The sequence below is a fragment of the Epinephelus lanceolatus genome, chromosome 19 (genome assembly GCF_041903045.1).
Source record: "Epinephelus lanceolatus isolate andai-2023 chromosome 19, ASM4190304v1, whole genome shotgun sequence".
In the NCBI taxonomy this organism is placed as follows: Eukaryota; Metazoa; Chordata; class Actinopteri; order Perciformes; family Serranidae; genus Epinephelus; species Epinephelus lanceolatus.
In genome coordinates this window covers 27,882,363-27,904,699 of record NC_135752.1, presented here as the reverse complement: position 1 = coordinate 27,904,699, position 22,337 = coordinate 27,882,363, and the positions used below count along the sequence as shown (strand labels likewise).

At 43.5% G+C, this 22,337-nt stretch overlaps 1 protein-coding gene across 2 annotated transcripts; it reads left to right on the top strand.

Annotated features, from left to right (window-relative positions):
• Nucleotides 1–222: 222 nt before the first annotated feature.
• On the top strand, nt 223–22,313 carry cfap44 (cilia and flagella associated protein 44). Of its 2 annotated transcripts, none has more exons than XM_033646493.2 (34): nt 223–309; nt 2,008–2,161; nt 2,283–2,445; nt 2,979–3,081; nt 4,720–4,936; nt 5,094–5,208; nt 5,708–5,872; nt 6,408–6,563; nt 6,675–6,722; nt 6,973–7,072; nt 7,170–7,264; nt 7,353–7,562; nt 7,643–7,753; nt 7,844–7,996; nt 8,188–8,394; nt 8,949–9,091; nt 9,306–9,585; nt 11,214–11,269; nt 11,423–11,585; nt 11,910–12,040; nt 12,237–12,448; nt 12,522–12,666; nt 12,877–13,054; nt 13,216–13,457; nt 15,294–15,555; nt 15,701–15,904; nt 16,720–16,915; nt 17,025–17,138; nt 17,735–17,865; nt 17,981–18,097; nt 19,227–19,428; nt 19,684–19,844; nt 19,969–20,103; nt 21,685–22,313. In XM_033646493.2, exons 1-34 carry the CDS (start codon nt 234–236, stop codon nt 21,967–21,969), a joined length of 5,430 nt encoding a protein of 1,809 aa, XP_033502384.2. In that variant the 5' UTR covers nt 223–233; the 3' UTR covers nt 21,970–22,313. The 2 variants fall into 2 exon arrangements, with proteins under 2 accessions (XP_033502384.2, XP_078018263.1); XM_078162137.1 differs by lacking the exon at nt 223–309 and adding an exon at nt 1,374–1,486.
• Nucleotides 22,314–22,337: the final 24 nt, after the last annotated feature.

The following is a 22,337-nucleotide window of genomic DNA, read 5'->3' as shown; positions in this document are numbered from 1 at the left end:
CAACGCCTCTAAACTAAAACGGACTTCGGGAGTCAGAAAATTAGGATACAAACTTACCAGGTAAAGCTAACGGACATTAAATATAACTCACAGTTAAAGTTAAAACGTTTCAGTAAGTGTAGCTTGACACTGAGTGTCTGAAAATTAAGTTGCCAACGTTGTATTTTTTTTTTTTACATCAAAATAGCCTACTCAATCAATAAATTTCCCTTTTTGTTTTACAGATAGCGGAAATGTCGGAGGATAACTCGTCAACTGTTGGTGAACAGGCTGAGAGCACACAGGCAGCTTCACAGGAAAACACTGAAGGTAATGTTGGAGAGCATTATCATGTTGCCCACTGGTTTACAACCTGAGGGTCCCGACGCCCACTAGGCGTCGCCAGAGCTTCACGGCTGGGTCACGAGGCCTTATTACTTTTTAATTGGTGTAAGACACTTTTATTTGAATAAAAAGATACTAAATGGTTTACTTTTTTATAAAAAAAAAAATCTCCATTAAAAAAAGAACAAAGTGCACACAAGAAGTGCAAAGATAATTAAGCAATATCACATGAGAGGGAGTGATGTTATACTCAACGTTATTGCCTCGTGCCTATGACCGAATCACAGCCGTGACGGTATACGAGTATAACATCACGAGCTCGAGTGTGATATTGCTTTTATACAACAGTTCAACAGTTATATAAGCAAGGCTGATTAAGAAATGTCGAAAAATGAGGACAAAATAGATAATTTAAGCATTTTATTTGTCTTCCGCCAACAAAAATAGTTCCCTCAGGACTCCGTTGTCACCGTTGCCATGTAACGCAGACATGGTGCGCCAGGCACTTACTCTTTATACACATTTATCTGCACATTTCCATTAATTGTGCAGCCGGTGAAATAAGTCTCTGGTGACTGCATGGTGGACTGTCGCTTCACAGGCACAGCCGACTCTGCCTTCTGATCTGACAGTATGTTGCTTTTCTCCAAGTCCTTGAGCTCCGCTGATGAAACACTGACAAATCTGAATGTGTGCTCAGATGGATTCAGCTTCTCCTCTCCCTCATCTTCCTCTGATGACCATTCATAGTTCAATTCAAAACTTATTTTAGGAAATAAATCCATATTTTTGGCTGTTTGACAGTTTGTGAATTAATTAGCCTACAACGCAACTGCTGACCTAACTGACACTAACCGTCAGTTTTGATTTGATTGTTGATTGCAATCAGCTGTGAGGCGGAGTGATACATACAGAGTGAAATAACCGTGATGTTGTACTCCAATATCGTCACGGTTTTACTGTCTCTCGACCAATCAGATTGCAGGGCCAGAACTAACTGTTGTATAAAGAGTATTTAAAACTATTGAAAAATTAGTTTAAAAATAAGGTTGCAGTTATTACAGGGGGGAGCAGGCAGTGGAAAAAAAAGTAAAGTTTTTAGCTTTGACTTTAAAGTGTTCAGAGTCGGGGCTGTCTAACATCGTCTGGGAGGTTATTCCAGGTTTGTGCTGCATGATAACAAAACGCTGCTTCACCATGTTTTGTTCTGACATTTGGGATGATCAGTAGCCCGGCCCCAGATGTCCTCAGGGTCCTGGAAAGTTCATAGCTCACAAGCATGTCAGAGATATATGTGGGTGCTGAGCCACAGAGTGATTTATACACAAGCAGCAAGATTTTGAAATCAATTCTCTGAGTAACAGGTAGCCAGCAAAAGGATTTTGGAACTGGAGTAATGTGGTCATATTTCCTAGTTTTTGTCAGGACCCTGGCAGCAGCATTCTGAAAAAGCTGAAGTTGCCAGAGGCGTTCAGTTTCAGATTTTTCCAATTTTTATTCATTCCAAACCATGTTGACGTTAACATATTTGAAGTGTAAAATCTGAAAGTAAAATATAAATCTGGGAATTCACATGAGAATAATGCATTTTCGTCTCATATATGAAATTCTATATGGAAAAAATGCACAAGTTAAATCACTGGTGCATGAAAGCTGCTGTCAAATATTTCCCCTCCCTCACAGGATGTGATACTGAACACTCGGTGATGCAGCAGGAGACTGAAGAGGAATCAAAAAAGCAGCCCTCTGCAGACATGTCCTACAAGTACGAGGAACTTCACTCCAGACCTTTCATCACACCTGACTCTGAAATCCCAGAGAACCTTCTGCACCTCTCGTATCCTTAGAAAATAAGTTCAGAAAAACATTTCACACCACATCTTCTCTAACTTCCTGTCATCATACTTAGCAAATAACATGTGAATCTGATCTTGATCCTTAATCCGTCCTGCGTTCAGTCACTCTTTTGGCTATGACAGTGGGCGCAGGGGGAACCTGCAGCTGCTGGATGACAGAACTCTGATTTTTATAGCAGGCAACCTGCTCGTCCTGCTGGATGTTTCCACCAAGGAGCAGAGATACCTCCGCTCCTGCAGCGGAGGAGGAATCGGCTCCATCACGGTAAGATTGCTGACAAACCTCGTGTCATGTAAGTCAGAATCATCACTCTGTGACTCCAGTCTGTCTGTGACTGAGTGCAATAAACACTGATGGATGAATTGACAGATAACTTTGCATTTACTCAAGAGTTTCAAGAGTGCACTAATACAATTTTATACCATATGTAAATAACTGGAAATCAACGGCTGCCTGGAATTATTGGGGAAAATGGAAAATGATCAGCAAAACGTACAATACTGTGTACGTGAATTATGTTTTAGGAGCAAAAAAATGTGTCATGGCTCTTTAGGTAAAGGTCCTTGTTTCTATTATTTTTCATGCATTAACGACTTTATTCATAAGTTTGTGAGTCAGATAAAAAGTAAGGAAATGTTTGTTGTTGTCTTTCACTTAAAATTATGTTTTAAAAGTATGAATGAAGTACCTTACTGACTTAAATTAATGCACTCCTTAACAAGTATTATACAAAAATACATTACTGATATTTTCTAGAGAATTTGTCTTAATTTGTGTGTTTGTGTGTGTGTGTCAAGGCACACCCTAGCAAGGAGTACTTTGCTGTAGCAGAGAAGGGAAACCTGCCCAACGTCATAGTCTATGAATATCCTTCATTACAACCCATCAGCGTCCTCAGAGGTGAGTAGGACCAAGAATCGTTGAGTTTGCAGTAACAGCCATGATCAGAAGCATTATGTTTTTGTGGGTTGTCCGTCTGTCCCATCCTTATGCACATGATATCTCAAGCTTGAGGGAATTTCTTCAAATTTGGCACAAACATCCACTTGGTTTCACCGTTGAGCTGATTAGATTTTGGTTGGCAAAGGTCAAAGGGAAGGGTCAGTGTAACCTTGTGTCCATCTTATTCTTGTCAACGTGACATTTCAAGAATATTTTCAACATTTTTCAACATATTTGGCACAAACGTCCACTTGGTTTCAACAATGAACTGATCAGATTTTGGTGGTCAAAGGTGAAGGTCATCGAGACGTTGTGTCCATCTCATTCTTGTGAACACAATATCTCAAGAACACTTGGAGGGAATTTCTTGAAATTTGGCACAAACATCCACTTGGTTACAACAATAACTAATTCGATTTTGGTGGTCAAAGGTCAAAGGGGAACGTCCCTGTGACGTTGGTTCCATCTTATTCTCCTGAATGTGACATTTCAAGAACACCCAGAGGGAATATTTTCAAATTTGGCACAAAAGTTCACTTGGACTTACCGATGAGCGGATTAGACTTTGGTAGTCAAAGGTCAAATGTGAAATTGGCCAAGACCTTGTATCCATCTCATTCTCGTGAATGCAATATCTCAAGAATGCCCTTGTGGATTTTTATTTTTCAAATTTGGCACAAACGTAACCTTGGTTTCACTAGTCCTGGTGGCCAAAGGTCAAAGGAGAAGGTCACTGGGACTTTGTCTCTGTCTTATTCTTGTGAACGCGACATTTCAAGAACACCTTGATGGAAATTCTTGGAATTTGGCACCAAAGTCCTCTTGGATTCGATGATGAACTGATAAGATTTGATTGGTGTAATCGAAATTTTCAGGCCCCGACATACTTTGTATTACAAATCAGAAAATGATAAGACACCCTACATTCTATTTCCTGTAGACTAACAGCCTGTTACAAGGCTGTTAGTTCCTTCCTTAATGTTCAAGGACAGAAAAAGATAAGATGGTCTGAACTGCTTTGTTTTATTGCTGAAGAACTGTTTTTACACCAGTTAAAGATGATGTGTAACTCACCCCCTCCCTGCCCTTGCAGTCAGTGTGTTTAACAAAAATACCACCACAGTGGTCAAAGGTCAGAGTCCACTGTGACCTCACTAAACATTTTTTTGGCCATATCTTCATTCATGTGCTAATCATGACAACATTTTACGGCCTAATAGAATAAAATGGTAACGTGATGACATGTTATATCCAAAAAGTCATAGGTCAACTTCACTGTGACATCATAATGTTCTGCAAAATCACTTTTCTGGCCGTTAGTCAACACCATAACTCAGGAACAGAAGGGGAGACATTTGTTCTGATACTCACCTGGCGACACTAATCTTGGGTGTCCATCTTGAAACTGCGTGAAGCATCCATGTTGTTTTAGAATTTGTAGCTTCTGTGCAGCAACATCCATATTTGAAGCATTGTCAACTGTCTTGGCTACATATGAGTCTGGATAGATATGGAGGTAGACTGTAACTGCAACTTGGCATGCAACGGCAAGGCGGTAGTTCTAGTTGATCATGTTTTTGACCTTCATGTTTGTAGATGGTACAGAGCGGGCGTACAGTTTTGTGGATTTTAACCATGATGGGAGCCTGCTGGCGAGTGTGGGGAGCGCACCAGACTACATGCTGACGTTGTGGGATTGGAGACAAAAGGAGGTGATACTGAGATGCAAGGCCATTTCTCAGGAAGTCTACCGAGTTACCTTCTCCCCATACAACCCGGGACTGCTCACATCATCAGGATCTGGACACATCAAGTAAAGGACATACTGAATCCTCCTGAAACCCTGTAACCCTGTTGAATCACCGCTATTAAAATAGCTTTAGACCTCAGAAGCTGAATTATTATTCCCTCACACTGATATTGATATGTTTATGTTGTCAAATAAAGTCAAAATACCTTCTCTCTGCCAGGTTCTGGAAAATGGCCAGCACATTCACAGGTCTTAAATTGCAAGGGCTTATGGGACATTTTGGGAAAACCGCAGAGACTGATATTGAGAGCTACGTGGAGCTTCCTGATGGAAAGGTCTGTGCACCGCTGTTCTGACAAGTTGGGTCTGTATGCAGGTCAGGAAGGTCTGGAAATGTACGGAGGAAAACTTTGAGTTCACAGCTGTGTTTTGTCCGATGACTGATCTTGGTAATCTCATAAAATCTGGCATGTTACAGTGAATAATCATTTCTCTGCCTGAGGGAATGTGAGACTTTGAAACTTAGTCTCGACCTCATCGGTGTGCTGTTATCGGCTGGGGACTACACAACCATAAATGTCCAAACCACAGCTACATTCAGGCAAAGGACAGGGTCTTAGCAGAGACTCTTGTATGAGTTTATACATTGTTTTTAGAAAAATCCTGTATATACCTTTAACATTCGCAAAAAGTAAAATTGCACTTTGTGATGAGGTTGTTTGGAAGGTCAAAATTTCAACCTCAAAAATATTTAGGTTTCAGAAATCCTCTATAAGACTCAAGAGAACGCACACTTGCTTGTGATCATCTTTGCCCTTTATGTCCTCCTGTCAGGTGGTGTCCGGCTCAGACTGGGGCAACTTGCTGCTGTGGGATGGGAACTCCATCAAGGTGGAGATTTGCCGTAAGGGGGGGCGTAGCTGCCACACAGGGGTGGTTAAGCCGTTCGCCCTAGAAGATGGGCAGCTCATGACGATTGGCTCTGACGGAGCAGTCCGGGTAAGAATCTTGCAACAACATAACTTCATAACCTGAAAACACTTCACTTTTAGAACATTTCTCTCAAGTTTGTCCTAAGATGTCTATTGATCTCCTGTCTATTGTTGGGCCGTATATATCTGGGTGTCCACCAGTTTCTCCTCTATTGTTTACCAACTGTACACTTGTTGTCATGACCACCACAGAAGACCTGCCACAACTCAAATCATCGATTGGACAATGGGAAAAATTATGACGAAAAAAGAGATGTCGTGGGCTGTTTTTCTGCTTTGGGTTGAAGTTTTTTCAACTCAAGGAGTTCAGAGTACTCAGGCAAAAACGCCAAAAGCTTAGAGCGCAGAAACGCAAAGCACAAACTGACAAATATGTGGATATTAACAGTTACAAATGAAACATAAGAAGAAAGAATGTAATGTCACATATTAGGTTTTTGATTTCAAGAGTTAATTGACCCTTCTTGGCATCCTGGGTGGAGATAAGTTTCTTTATAATCAGTAGAACTTTATAACACCCACCCCTCCTTTGCCCCCTGCAGGGCTGGGACTTTGAGAGCATCGACACTGCTGACAGCAACAGCCAAAGCAGCAGGTTTGAGCTGGAGCCAATGAATGAGATGGTGGTAGGACAAAACGTCTGCCTCTCCTCTGTGGTGAAGAGCTCCCTGCCTGACTCATTCATCTGGTTTGCTCAGGTCAGAGAGTGAAAGGTCAAAGGTCACTAATTAAAACCATTTGTAATCCATGATCCGGCATAAACCTGATCAAAATTACAGACCAGGTCTTCCCATTATGTGGTCCTGTAGGATTCCAGCGGAGCCATCTGGAAACTGGATCTTTCATTCACCTACACAGTGAGTTTCTTAGACACAGTCTGTAATAAATTAGGAGCAAACAAATAGGAGGTGAGCCAACAGAAGAAAGGTATGATTACATTTATTGTTACTGAGGTGAAAACGTGTGTTTATGGTGATGTACAGGTAACATTGTGTAGTCCTAATGGAAACCTATATAGCAAACCATATTGCACCATCACATGTTGTAATGAAGTGACAGTGTGCTCACCCAGTGAAACGACAGTTGATGTATCGGCTGTGTGTGCAGACTCCTGATCCAGAGTGCCTGTTCTCGTTCCACGCCGGGCCAATTCAGGGCCTGGACGTGTCAAGGAAATCCCACCTGATGGCCACGACAGCTCTAGACCGTGAGTGCGATACATTTCCACACCTGCACAGACGTTCTTTGCGAATACACTGACACACACAATATAACAGGTGACTGTGTGTGTCCCTGCTCTCCAGGTTCAGTCAAAGTTTTTGACTTCCTGGCAAAAAGAGAACTGACCACCAGTCGCTTCAATCAGGGTGGAACTGCTCTCAGATGGGCTCCACCTTTGGTAAGTGTGTCAGTGTAAAAATGTATCATAAGCTCACTTATGATGTGAGCAGAAAACTGACCTCTGAGGCTCTGGCGTTTGTCTGTAGGTGAACCAGAGTGGAAGTTTACTGGTGACTGGCTTTGAGGATGGGGTGGTCCGGCTACTGGAGCTGTACAACCCTCAGAGGCTGCATTTAGTCACCGGGAGCAGACCTAAAGGAGATACCAAGCTGCGCCTTAAACAGGCTTTCAAACCCCATAATGCCCCTGTAACTGCTGTTGCATATGAGCGAAATGGAGAAATCTTAGCCACGGGGGTAAGAGGTTTTCCAACAAAAATTTTTGTTGTTGTTGTTCATCCACCTTTCTGACTTCTCACTTCCTCCCTCGCGTTCAGAGCTCAGACAGCACTGTGTTCTTCTTCACTGTTGGAGAAAATCACAACCCCATCGGCTTTGTCCGTGTTCCGGGGCCGGTGCAGGCGCTGGAGTGGTCACCTCATTCCCACGTAAATCTGGTCTCCAAGTCCACTCGCACCCAAATATATCCATGCTGGAGTGTTATTGATTAAACCGATTTCTTCTACGATTTTACCCAGAGTGAAAACAGGCTGCTCATCCTGTGTCAGAGCGGTCACGTGGTCGAGGTGCACAGTCCTGATCCAGAGGCCCAGAGGCCGACCAAAACCTTCCACCTGCCTGAACTGCCCAGCAGATTCTTCAGGTTCAGGAGCATAAAATCTCGTATCAAGGTCTGAACTTTGTGTCTTTGCCTAGTTTGTTAGGGTTTTTGTACTGTGGATGTACTGATGTCTGCTCTGTGGCTGTGTGTGATTTGAATATTTTTCTTCCCTTTATTTCCTGTTGTCTTAAAGTTTATTTAAAAGAGCGTCTAACCTAACTCAAACATTCGTGTTTTAATTTGTGTGTTTGTGTATTTCAGAGAGATGAGGAAATCGCAAGACGCCAAGCTGTAAAGGAGAAGAAGAAGAAAGAGAGAGAAGACAAACTGAAAGACTCAATGCAGATGTACCCAGAGCCAGAGGAAGAGGAAAAAGAGGAAGAGTTGCCCCACATCTACATCCCTGAGCATCCAAGTCCTCTCTTCTGTGGCTTCTACTCACAGCCTGGCCAGTTCTGGCTCTCCATGGTACACACAAACACACAATTATACCTCTATGAGCATGCGACAACAATAACCAGGATGTTCAAGAAAATTAAAATAGGCATCAATCAGCTGAAATTATCACGAGTAGCGAACTTGTAAATCGATCAAACAGCACCAACACCAACATCTGACAGTCCTACAGGGACATCAAAGAAGACAACACAAACCAATGTCATGCACAAACAGGAGTAGGAAGTAAACTCTGAGCAGGTTGCACTTTCATTCTTGCCTGCTGATAGGAAATCGCTTCTGCAATCAGTGGGCATTGAACCTCACCCTTAGTACAATAAGTATTAAATGTTGTTATTTTTTAAAGACTCAGTCCTACTTGGTCTGATTAGTTGTCTCACCCAAATCATATTTGCAATCCACTTCAGAATTGTACCAAAACATAGGTATTGTTTCAAAATTATTATCAAAACATATTCAAACTGTACCCAGACCCAGAGTTTAATAGGAACAAAGTTAAATGATGATGCTAAAATAATCCCAGAAGACAATTCAATTGAATTATTGTCTTTTTCTCTTTCCTGCAGGGGGGCTTTGACTCAGGTTACTTGTATCACTGTAAGTTCTCAGAGGAACAGGAGCAGGATCCAGACCAGCGACAGGATGAGCCATTTGACTTCCTGCCTGTCAGCGACACAGACAATGACCCTATTCGTTCTGTCACCTTCAGGTAGCTGGAGGGCAGACTTACTAATCAGTATTCTCATATGATAAAGAGATCAAATGACTGAATGTAATGTGAAAATGCTGCTCTTGGTGCTGAACCAACAGCTTTTTTTTTGCCTTGGGCTGGGGGATGCTTTAGAGGCTCCTTCACATTTGGAACCACAGTACTATTACCTGCGTTAAGTTTCCTTCCTTTTTGTTGTTTTGGTGTTTCCTAGCTCCGACAGGCAGCTGCTGCTCTGCGGCATGCACTCAGGTTTCATCAGGGTTTACCCTCTGCAGCCAGGCGACCACAGCCTCACTTCCATGCAGGCCTACTGGGCTCTCAGTGTCCACGACAACCAGTACGGACACTTGCGGCACATCTGCTGTAGCCATGACGACCTCTTTGTGCTGACAGCCGGAGATGACGGGAACGTCTTTTCCTTCAGCGTGCTTCCTCCAGAGGAGCTACAGAACGGCCTGCAGAAAAGAAGGGCCAAGATTCCGTCACCCAGTGTCAGTCCACATTTTAACTTTATACATTTTATACAGTGTGGCTCTGTGGATGACAAAGTCCATCAGCCTCAGCTGTTCTCTGTGTTTAATGCCAGTCAGCAAATATTTGTATGCTAATGTTGAACTGACCTGTTCAGAACCCAATCATGTAAAAATGCACTCATCAACCATTCTTTTTTTTTTCTGTCAGTTCCAATGGACGGAGTAACACAATCAGTAACACAATCACAATAAATGGTTTTAACAAAGCTTTATTCAGCAAAACCCATGCATTTATTTTTTTTCATGAATGGCTAACTAATTTCATCTTCATTTTCTTCATCTTCTAACCGCTTCATCCTCTTGAGGGTCGCGGGGGGGCTGCAACCTATCCCAGCTGACATTGGGCGAGAGGCAGGGTACACCCTGGACAGGTCGCCAGACTATCGCAGGGCTGACACATAGAGACAAACAACCATTCACGCTTACATTCACACCTACGGACAATTTAGAGTTATCAATTAACCTAGTCATCAATCTGCAATCTGCGACAGTGCTAACCACCACACTACCGTGCTGCCCCCTAATTTCATTGAATATTAAATAAAGAAATGCTTTAAAAGTCATTGCATAGCCTATATATTTTGTATTCCGTTGCCATCTTGATTCAAAATATCCTCAATATTCTTAAGTATCTCCAGTAAACAGTGTGTTGAAGACCTCCTGAGATGAATATTCTGTGTACATAATCAACAGGATGCATTATAAGCTGACTGTATTGTTAGAAAATCAGATCTGAACAATATTTCTCTGTTTATTTTTGGGTGACATTCAGATCCTCGTCCATTCCAATGGACACACATTAGCCATAATAGCTAGACAAAGAAGACTTTGCAAGACAGCTAAGCTGTTACTCACAGTTTAACAAACTCCTTGTTCATTTGTAACATATCTGGCAACTACTGGAGTTCATCTTTCCAAATTTTGAAACCATTCTAGATGCTTGACATTGTCAACATCTTGCTAACGTATCTATAAGCCTATCAAGTGCAGTCAAAGTGTCCCAGTTTCAGTAATGCTGGAGAGCTGGTGACTGACATAAAATAAGAGCGAGTTGGATTCACAAAACTATCATTGAGTTTAAATGTCCTTAAAATAGAGCATTCGAATACTGATTTTTACCTTGATTAACATGGCAACAATCAAAGCTTTAAAGCATCTGAATTACCCCTACGATCATGTAAGTTGTGTTTGGGTGGAGTCAGATGACAGCAATCATAAATCTAGACATCGTAGAAAAGTTATGTCCACTGGAATGAACAAGGGACATTAGGATGTTACCACTGGCACTGTGAGCATGTAAGCATGTTGACATTAGCATTTAGCTCAAAGCACTGGTGTGCCTTCGTACAACCTCACAGAGTCGCTAGCATGGCTGTAGACACGTAGTGTTCTTTGCTTAAGTCTTTGTTTTGAATCCAGATTGATTAGCCTATGTTGCACAGATTTTAAGATGATTATTGTTATTATTGGTTCAGAATTTTTGGGGGGCAATAAACATTTTATGGATGGTATGGTGCAGGTTGGCCAAATGGATGGTTGTATGAAAAGGTAATATCATCTTGTTCATAATTATGTTCTTTGAGCAGGTGGGTCTTGAGGATGAGGTGTTAGCCCAGGACATTGAGGACCCAGCAGCTTACAGGTGGGCGTGAATAATCTGTTTAGGGATAATCTGGTCCGGCTCTCTTTCTCTCACTCTATTGTTGTCTTGTGCCTTTCTCTATCTTTATCGCTGAAAAATATTTGTAAAATAGAAAACGCTATTGAAATATCTAACCCCCCCAACTCCTTCCAGCATAGAGACGGCTAAGCAGAAACTGGAGAAGGACCGTCTGCATCGGGAGGCTGAGCTGAAGATTGCAGCAAAGCGGAAGAAGCTGGCCGAGCTTCAGAAGAAGTTTAAACGGCTGCTGAATGCCAACCAGAGTCTGCCGGAGCATGTTCGCTTGAAAGCTGCGGTACAGACCCACTCTCCACTGTCATCTGATTTGACACTTGATGTGGTCACCTTTGCAGCTGTTGTTTAGTTTTAGACTAAAACTAATTAGTTTTAGAGACAGCCAGCTACAACCTTGTTACTTAAGTGCATGTAAACACACTGATTGGGGTAACCTCTCAGTGCATGATAAAAGCTGGTCCTCACAAATGAAACCTTTAAAATGTAGGGTAAAGTACTGGTTTGTGTTTCAGTCTCATCAGCTCCTTCAACACGTGCACTATAATTAAGATCGGATTATAGAAAACGACAATGTGCTCAATATTGTGTGGGGGTTTTTGTGTAGGAGCTGCAGCTGGACCAGCGTTTCAGTGAGCAGGCAGAGAGGATAAAGGCCCAGCGAGTTAGGGAGGTCAGACAGCACATGGCCTGGGAGGAGGAGCGCTGCAGCATAGCACTCAGCAAACTACAGGACTGGTACTGACAAAACACAAATACACATAGTCATCTATCTTATAATAATAACATAGGTTATGGTTTTGTTTCTGTCTGTTTATCAGTAGGAATATGGATGAACTTCTTTTCTGAGTTGGTGAAAGAATGTAGCATTGGTTAGGAGGTAAAGACACCCAGCCTCGAGAAGGAAGCACTCACCTCTTGTGTTTGTATTCAGGTTTAAGGACTCACTGGAGGCCAATGTGGTCACTGTGGTCGCCATCTGCACCGACCACAGAGTCTCCACCTACCCTCTGCCAGCACTCACCAAACCTTCATCCCAACTCACACATCAGAGGAGACCCAGCTGGCCTGACGGGGACGGAGCAGCTGCAACAGAACGCAGAAAATCCAGAGCTGAGCCCGTAAAAGACGGCAGCAAAATAGAAGGTGCGAAAGTGTTTGTGTGTTTGCCACACCTGCCAAAGACTTGTGTGACCTATCACCTGTGTGTGTTCTCCAGAGGAGGAGGTGCGGCCCCACCCGGTAGCTCGTCCATCCGGGATAAAGCTGGCAGATCGGCAGGTCAAGAGGCTCCAAAAGGAGGCAGAGAAGGCTGAACAAGCTCGAGCCAGGATAGAGAAGAGGAAGCAGGAATGGGCCCAACTGTGAGTGTCATGTCTGACAATATCATCCCAGTCCTTTGGGCTTAAATTAGATGGCTTCTGTTTTTGATTTATGGTCATGGTGTTTCCTGCATTCTTAAAATTCCAATTTTAAAAAATGCAGTGCCAGGCTAATGTACCGGGGGACATTGGGGCACTACTGTAAATATTGCGGTGCTAATGCAAAGCTGTGACGGATTGTTGGATTCTCAGTTACGCAGAGAAACCAAACGAGAACTACGACGATCCGCAGGATGTGGAGGCCATCCGTGAAGCCAAAGAGAACTTTGGAGACTTAAAACTGAAGTCAGCTAAAGACTTCACAGTGCCGAAACATCTGAGGATGAACACTGAGAGCAAGAGAGCAGAGCTGATAGGCCTGGAGAAAAATGTACGCACAAACACACACATATCGTAGCTCATTCAAGGCACGAGTTTCTCCCAGGAGTCATTAACAGACTAATAATAGCAATCAATGAATGAATGATTAGTGGAAAGAACATAAGTTGCATACATAGCAGATTTATTTCATGACTCCGTTCATCCCACCAGATCCGCGAGAAGCAGATGGAGATGAATAGACGGATTGTGGCACTGCGGGACTCCAAGGTTCACCTGGTGTCTCAGTTGCATGCTCAGGCTCAGCAGGTCCAGAAGATCCAGCAGCATCTGGCAGCCCATCTCCACCGCCCTCCACCCGCCTTGCCCATCATACTACCAGAGGAGATTCCAGAGAAGAGGCTGCAGTACAGCCGTGCCACCCTAGAGCGATATCGGCTTCTAAGGGAACAGAGGTATGGGAGCCAGGTTGTAGTTTGATCCAACACCAAGTCTAGACTCAGACAAAAGATGTGAAAATGATTCACTTATGACTGCTGCAGCAGGAAGTTAAACACAAGAGTTAAATGGATTTCAACAGGACACATCAACCATGTTCAGAGTAAATTGAATTAAGCCACAGCTTCTGAAGACACAGCAATGGGGTATAAGTGATCATTGGACACACCTTCTCATTCAATGCGTTTTCTTTATTTTCATGACTATTTACATTGTAGATTATCACTGAAGGCATCAAAACTATGAATGAACACATGTGGAGTTATGTACTTAACAAAAAAAGGTGAAATAACTGAAAACATGTTTTATATTCTAGTTTCTTCAAAATAGCCACCCTTTGCTCTGATTACTGCTTTGCACACTCTTGGCATTCTCTCCATGAGCTTCAAGAGGTAGTCACCTGAAATGGTTTCCACTTCACAGGTGTGCCTTATCAGGGTTAATTAGTGGAATTTCTTGCTTTATCAATGGGGTTGGGACCATCAGTTGTGTTGTGCAGAAGTCAGGTTAATACACAGCCGACAGCCCTATTGGACAACTGTTAAAATTCATATTATGGCAAGAACCAATCAGCTAACTAAAGAAAAACAAGTGGCCATCATTACTTTAAGAAATGAAGGTCAGTCAGTCCGGAAAATTGCAAAAACTTTAAATGTGTCCCCAAGTGGAGTCGCACAAAACCATCAAGCGCTACAACGAAACTGGCACACATGAGGACCGACCCAGGAAAGGAAGACCAAGAGTCACCTCTGCTTCTGAGGATAAGTTCATCTGAGTCACCAGCCTCAGAAATCGCAAGTTAACAGCAGCTCAGATCAGAGACCAGATGAATGCCACACAGAGTTCTAGCAGCAGACCCATCTCTAGAACAACTGTTAAGAGGAGACTGCGCGAATCAGGCCTTCATGGTCAAATAGCTGCTAGGAAACCACTGCTAAGGAGAGGCAACAAGCAGAAGAGATTTGTTTGGGCCAAGAAACACAAGGAATGTACATTAGACCAGTGGAAATCTGTGCTTTGGTCTGATGAGTCCAAATTTGAGATCTTTGGTTCCAACCGCCGTGTCTTTGTGAGACGCAGAAAAGGTGAATGGATGGATTCCACATGCCTGGTTCCCACTGTGAAGCATGGAGGAGGAGGTGTGATGGTGTGGGGGTGTTTTGCTGGTGACACTGTTGGGGATTTATTCAAAATTGAAGGCACACTGAACCAGCATGGCTACCACAGCATCCTGCAGCGACATGCCATCCCATCCGGTTTGCGTTTAGTTGGACGATCATTTATTTTTCAACGGGACAATGACCCCAAACACACCTCCAGGCTGTGTAAGGGCTATTTGACCAAGAAGGAGAGTGATGGAGTGCTGCGGCAGATGACCTGGCCTCCACAGTCACCGGACCTGAACCCAATCCAGATGGTTTGGGGTGAGCTGGACCGCAGAGTGAAGGCAAAGGGGCCAACAAGTGCTAAACACCTCTGGGAACTCCTTCAAGACTGTTGGAAAACCATTTCAGGTGACTACCTCTTGAAGCTCATGGAGAGAATGCCAAGAGTGTGCAAAGCAGTAATCAGAGCAAAGGGTGGCTATTTTGAAGAAACTAGAATATAAAACACGTTTTCAGTTATTTCACCTTTTTTTGTTAAGTACATAACTCCACATGTGTTCATTCATAGTTTTGATGCCTTCAGTGAGAATCTACAATGTAAATAGTCATGAAAATAAAGAAAACGCATTGAATGAGAAGGCGTGTCCAAACTTTTGGCCTGTACTGTACATATTCATCTTCAAACAGGTTTCAGAGCATGGAGCAGGAGGGAGTCACATCCATATTGGAGCAACTGGAGAAAGAGATGGAAGAAGAGGAAGGGAAAGAGAAAGGAGCAGAGGAGGAGAGAGGAGGAGAAGGAACTTCTAGCCTGTCAGCTTCATCTGTAATCAGAGAGGAAGAAGAGATACCAGTGGAAGACAGAGCAGAGCTGAGCGACCTGGAGGAGGAGCTCCGGAGGGAGGAGGAGATCAGACTGCTGTATGAGCAGAACTCTCTGCTGGAGCAGGTCTGTGTTTTTAATAAATGATGACTGATCAAATAAAGGGCCACGACATTAGTTTAAATGCGTAATATCTTATATAATCGACTGATTGTTTCAGACTGATGGTGTGTAATATTGTAATGTAATCCGTGTATATTTTGATCCTCAGATTGAGAGTTCGGTGCTTCAGTTTGACGCAGAGCTCCTGCTGCTGCGTCACCAGAAGCTGCGTCTGGACTGGCAGCTGAAGATGGCCGACCTTCATCAGCTGACGCTGTACCAGGAGCTGCTGCTCCTCAAGGAGTTTGAAAGGCAGGAGGACAGCCTCCAGGAGAAGCTCAATGGATGCATCAAGGAGGAGAACAGCATCACGGTGGGAGAGAGTTTATGCATCTGTGGACTGGTTCATGTGCATGATCTTTTTATTTTTAGATCCTGTAGCAATCTATTCAAAGGGCCAAACATAATGTAATATTGCATTTCAACAGCTGCATGTCTACACAGGAAGCATTTCAGCTGCATTTTTCAGTAGCCCCTCTCTGTTGCCTCTAATAGAACATTCATTTTTTGTAACCACTTATCCTGTTAGGGGTCGCGAGGATGCTGGACTCTAGCCCAGCTGACATTGGGTGAGAGGCAGGGTACACCCTGGACAGGTTGCCGGACTATCACAGGGCTAACACATAGAGACAGACAACCATTCACACTCACATTCACACCTACGGACAATTTAGAGTCACCAATTAACCTGCATGTCTTTGGACTGTGGGAGGAAGCTGAAGCACTCGGAGAAAACCCACGCTGACACGGGGACATACATAGAACATACAAACTCCACACAGAAGGGCACTCCCACCCACAGTTCGAACCAGGAACCCTCTTGGTGTGAGGCGATAATGCTAACCACTGCACCACTGTGTGTGCAGATGTGCTTCAGTCATAATCAGTCCAATTAAACATGCCCCAAAGAACATTTTACACTTGAAGTCTATTTTCCTGGGCAATGTGGGCGACCTAGACTCAATCCTGCACCTGAACACATCCTGTGTAGACACGTGGAGCTCTGAAGCTGCTGCCGTATAGACACGGCAACACCGTTTGTGTATCAGCGCAGGTGTTTTCCTTCCTCAGATCACCACTGATACATCCTCATGTCCCTGTTCTATCCTTCCCTCTCGCTCCTGACAGTCTAAGCTGGAGGAGTATAATGAACAGCTGGAACTGAAGCAGGGAGACATCGCCAGGCTGCAGGAGAGAGAGAAGGCTCTGACTGCCACCTTCCAGACCTCGCTGGGCGAAGAAAACAAGTTTGAAGAGTTTCTGACCAAAGTCTTCAAGAAGAAGATCAAACGTGTGAAGAAGAAGGAGCAGACGAGAAATAAAGGTGAGAGGAAGAAACACAAGAGTAAAATGTGACCAGAGTGATTGTGTGATACTGTGTGTGTGTATCAATTTGCTCACATGCCCTTGATGATCCAAAAATGTGTTTGCAGAGGATGAGGAGGACAGTGATGAGGACTCTGTTGATGACGATGACTGGGATGATGATTCTGACAGCAGCACAGAGGATGGAGGAAATGGCCTGGATGACAGCGTTTGCCCTCCAGGTCAGCGCTATGGTGGAAGATATATTCAATCCCTTCACAGTAAAGTGTGAACTTTTAATTCTTGGCCGTGCTGCGGTAGAGTCCCACATGATGTGTCAAAGCATTTAATTTAAGAACTTAATTCAAAATATGCACATCTTCCTTCTGCTTAGATAACCCAGTTTTATGAAAAGGCCATCTTTCCAGCAGTGAAATACTTCTTAAAAATACCCGGCTTTGGTGGCACAAGATGGTTGGAAACGCAGCGATGTCTTGCTTAATAATTGGTCTCGAACAGTGGTCTGCAGCTTAGCAGCTGTCTCGCCCAAGTCTCACACTATCCTACATCCCTCCACCTCCAGATGATGAAATCACCCATATACACGTCATCAGAACTATGTCACTTTAGAAACATAGATGTGATATGTATGAAACGTAGAAATGTAACAAAATGATGGTGGTTTGCAGAAATATACAATTCCAACATTTTCCTCTTGTGACTGGACTGGAATATAATTTGGACCATACTGGATATCAGGCATTTTGCAGCGCTTCACTGTGCTTCAACAGGCTTTAACTTCTGTGTGTGTGTGTGTGTGTGTGTGTGTTTGTCTCAGGCTGTGAGCCAGAGTTGTTTGAGAACACACTGCAGCTGCGGGAGCATCGACTGGACCTGGAGGAACTGCTGGCGGAGGAGAAGAAGAGTGCTGAAGCTCTGAAGAAGGAGTGCGACACCCTCGTCAAGAAGGTCATACTCTGCTTTTTATCTTTATGTCTCTATCTATTACCATGCTGTCTTTTTGTTACTCACATCCTGATCCTGTGTGTGTGCGTGTGTGTGTCTTTTTTGCTTGGCTCTGCAGGAGAAATCAGTGCAGAGCAGTCGGAAGGCAGCAGAGGAAGACTTGGAGTTGATCAACAGGGAGAAACAGCAGAAAATGAATGAACTGGATGTGGTGGTTCCTCTCAGACTGCACCAGGTAAAAACTCTGGTGATTTGTTTGATATTTTTGGAACCTCGGAAGACGGTTGGCAGTACAGTACGAACAAGTAAAACCTCAAACGTGAAATCAAACAATATTTATCTAGGTGGTATTATCCTCCACGTCATCAGGAATGTTACAAAGCTCTCTCACAGTGCTGTGCATTTGGTTCTGCCAACTGCCTTTCGGTCATTGTTTGACTGGTGGTGTTCCTGTGTATTGGGTATTTTTTGTCTTAATTTAAAAGTTATCCTAAAAGTTTAAAAGCATTAAATTTAAGTAACTCATACCTGTAGACACCCTGTTTAAATTATTAATTAACTATCAAAATGAATGCCCATTATTTTTCCATTGATTGGTAAAGCTCTGTTACAGATATATTTTAAGTTTTAGTTTTGTTTCTTCTTCAATTTGAAAATGAAAAGTCAATTTCAGATTTCATTTCATGATCTTTATGGATTTAGAGACCTACTTTTCTTTTTTTTTAATTTAATCGGCACAGAAATGAAAAATGAACTTTGAATTTGATTACATCCCAACCCTCACCTATGGTCAGGATCTCTGGGTAGTGACCGAAAGCATGAGGTCGCGGATACAAGCGGCAAAAATGAGTTTCCTCCGTGGGGTGGCTGGGCTCAGCCTTAGAGATAGGGTGAGGAGCTTGGACATCCAGAGGGAGCTCGGAGTAGAGCCGCTGCTCCTTCGCGTCGAAAAGGGTTTGTTGAGGTGGTTCGGGGCATCTGATCAGGATGCCTTCTGGGCGCCTCCTGTTAGAGGTGTTCCAAGCACGTTCCACTGGTGGGAGGCCCCGGGGCAGACCCAGAACACATCTGGCCTGGGAACACCTCAGGGTTCCCCAGGAGGAGCTGGAAAGTGTTGCTGGGGAGAGGGATGCCTGGGGTGCTTTGCTCTGCTTCGGGTAAGCAGTTGAAAATGGATGGATGGATTGGTGGACCTAGACTTCTGTAGACATACTCTGCTTGTGTCTCTTGCAAAACCCTTTGATAAAACACAGGCTTTAAGTTTATTAATCCCAAAGAATTCTGTCTCCACTCATTAAAATTCTCCATCTTCTCATGTCCTGCAGTTACTCTCCTTTTCCCTCCACCTCCTCTGTTGTCAACAGATTGAGCTTGTCACTAATGGTTCAGTGCCATCTGACCTGAGCCAAGCATTAGTGCTTGGCGTGACAGAGTTTAACAGGCTGCAGGAGCGCATCAAGCAGTTGCAGGTGGAGAAGAGCCAGCAGAAAGAGCTGTACTGTCAGGCCCGCCAGCAGCACGTCAGGCTCCTCCACGACCGCAAGGACTTGGAGGCCAACATCCAGGGTGAGACCCACACAGGCAAACGCCTGGGCTCCCATTCAGCCTAACCTAAAACCTCTGATGATATGTTAGATACGATGTGTGAAGATCAGATGCTACATGAACACACACAAGTCAAAGTAAAGACACAGATGAAAAAAATCCAGATTTGTGTTTGGTAGAGTTTGTGTGTCGCCTCAATTACTGCCAGTGCAAGAAAGTCACATTCTTAGAAACTGATCTGTGTGTTGATGTGTGTCTGTATGTGTGCTGGTGTAGTGCTGGAGAAGCAGTGCAACCAGCTGATGATGATGAAGTTCGGGCGGCTGGTGGATGTGGATGCTCTGCAGACGCTGTCGGGGAACAGGGTGCTGGAGGAGCTCAAGCAGGAAAAACTCCTCAGAGAAGCTGCATACGCCAAGGAAATCAAAGAGTGGGATGTATGCTGACCTGTTTTTGTGTGACCTCACACTTGACATGTCATTTTTCCAAAACAACTTAGATCAGAGTGAGTTTACTGATCTTTTTCTGGACTGTTTTTGTGCATGTGTGTGTAATATTTAGGCGAAGGTAGAAGAAGCACGTGAGGCTCTGATGGAGACGACCAGGTGTAACACAGAGCATCTGCGGTGCATGCAGAGCCTCTACGACCAGAACAGAGAGCTGGAGCATAAACTCAACGCACGGCAGAAGAAAGTGGTAATTTCTGTTCTCTAAATTAATTTTCATATCGTATCGTATGATTAAAGCTGGGATCCACAAATCTCTAATACAATACAATGATGTTTCACTTATGCATCTGCCCCTTTAGAGCCATGGCTGGAGACATCTCCATCTCTGCCTGGAGGAAATTTCTTCACATTTGCCACATGGTGGTCAGAAGTCACTGAGACCTTGTTTTTGGTCATAACTAAAGAATTCATACAATAATTATGACAGAATTTTACATAATATCTGATAGGATAAAATGATGAAGTGATGACATGTTATGTCCCAAAGGGCAACTTAACTGTGACATTATAATGTTCTGCAAAAACACTCCTCTGGACATTATTCAACACTGTAACTCAGGAACAGGAGGGGAGGCATTTGGTCAGATACTGAACTGGTGACACTAATTTTGGGTGTCCACCCTTAAACTGTGCTGATTATACAGATCATCTGTGCCGCCGGGTTGAAGATGAGTGAAAGCGGCAACATTCATATTTGAAGCATTGTCTGTCATTGTCAGTTCCTCTGGTAGTCCACCACAAGCTCACTGGTTTTGCTGATATTGAGCTTCAGGTGTTTGTTGTTGCACCGTGTTTCGAAGCTCTCCATCAGTCCTCTGTACCTCTCTGTGTAAGTAGAGTCTAAGTGAAGACTGCGCGTCTCTCACTAGATGTTATTCATTGGAATCATTTTGGAATCATTGTCATATGGGTTTTGGCACTTCACGGGCTAGCACCAGCCCTGAGTCCATTCATTCCAATAAGAGAAGTGAAAGTGAGTAGAGATGATGACTGTCTCCTTCGCCCCATTGTCACTTAAGTAAATACTGGACCCATTTTTCACAGGTCCCAACTTTTCTAAACATTCTGACACTGTAATGGCATTTTTCAGACTGACAAATCAGGAGAAAATTAACTTTGTTCGAGACATTTCTGTTTTAGAAACACACTCTCACGAGATCTGGAAACAGCTGACGTGATGTCAGACATTAAACTAGCAGATAAAATCAAGGGGCAAAATAAAGAAAGAACATTACATTTGTACTGTAGTTTCTACTGTAGTCTGATTTCATCATCCACAAGACATTTACTACACTTCCAGACGAGGTGGGGATATGCAGGGGAGCGATGACCACAGTCACTTAGGAAATCGGAAGTGTGTGCCATCTCGTACTATTGGCAAAGCTTGTATAGAGTATCTTTGACATAACCATGGCATTACCCTGGATTCACCAAGTATGGGCATAGCAGTAGCTGTCACTATTTCAGGGTTGTTGTTTTTTTCAGTTAATTTTAATTGTAACATTTTGGTTGCGCAAAAAGTCTTGTTCAGCGATTGGTTGTGGTAAAAGACTATCTAAGGAATCGGATGTTCAGCCAAAATGTAAAGCTTCGAACCAGTGGGTACTGTCATGATGGCTACGTCTATGATTTTATGAAGTCTATGGTGCACACAACTGAGTGGAGTTGTATTCTCGACTATTGAAATGTCTGTCATATATGTGTGAGTTGTTTGTGCCTGTCCACCTGTATACTGCTTACCTTTATAGATATCTGTTTGTGTATCCAGGGCAGACAGTTCCAGGATTACAGAAGACGTGTGGACCAGGAGGAGATTCGGAGGCTCCAGGAGCTGGTGAAAACACAGTCACAGCAGGCTGAGGCCCTCAGGAGAGAAATTGGCGCCCTGTCTCGTAAAGGGGGCCACGTCCTGCCCCCCTGCCAGGCCCCACTGCCCCCGCTCCCCCCCCTGCCATCCCCTATAGGCTACACCCACACCAGCAAACAAGGACCAGGGTATCCATCCGAACAGCTTAAAGCACAAAAGTCACCCGGCAGATCAGGAGCTAATTAGGCAGGGACCACAAACACCTACACAGTTACTGTAAGGTGACAGGTAACGTTCACTAATAGCACTTCGTCAGGAGTTATTGTTATTTTTAAGTTTAAAAAATACTTCTGTTTTTGACTACTGTGTTTGTTCATAATTAAAAGCCTTAGAAGATGAGGGTGTTTTTATTTTGTCTTTACTGAACGCAGCTCTGTAAAGTGTGAAGCCTCCTCGTCACTTTTCCTCTCATCATCAAGTTTAAAACTGATCTTAAAAAGAAACAGTCAACATATGTAGAGATGCTAAATGTGGAGTAATGTGATCTCTTTTCTTGGTTTTAGTTAAATGTCTAGCAGCCTCAAGAAACTTAGGCGGAATTTTTACTTCTGCGT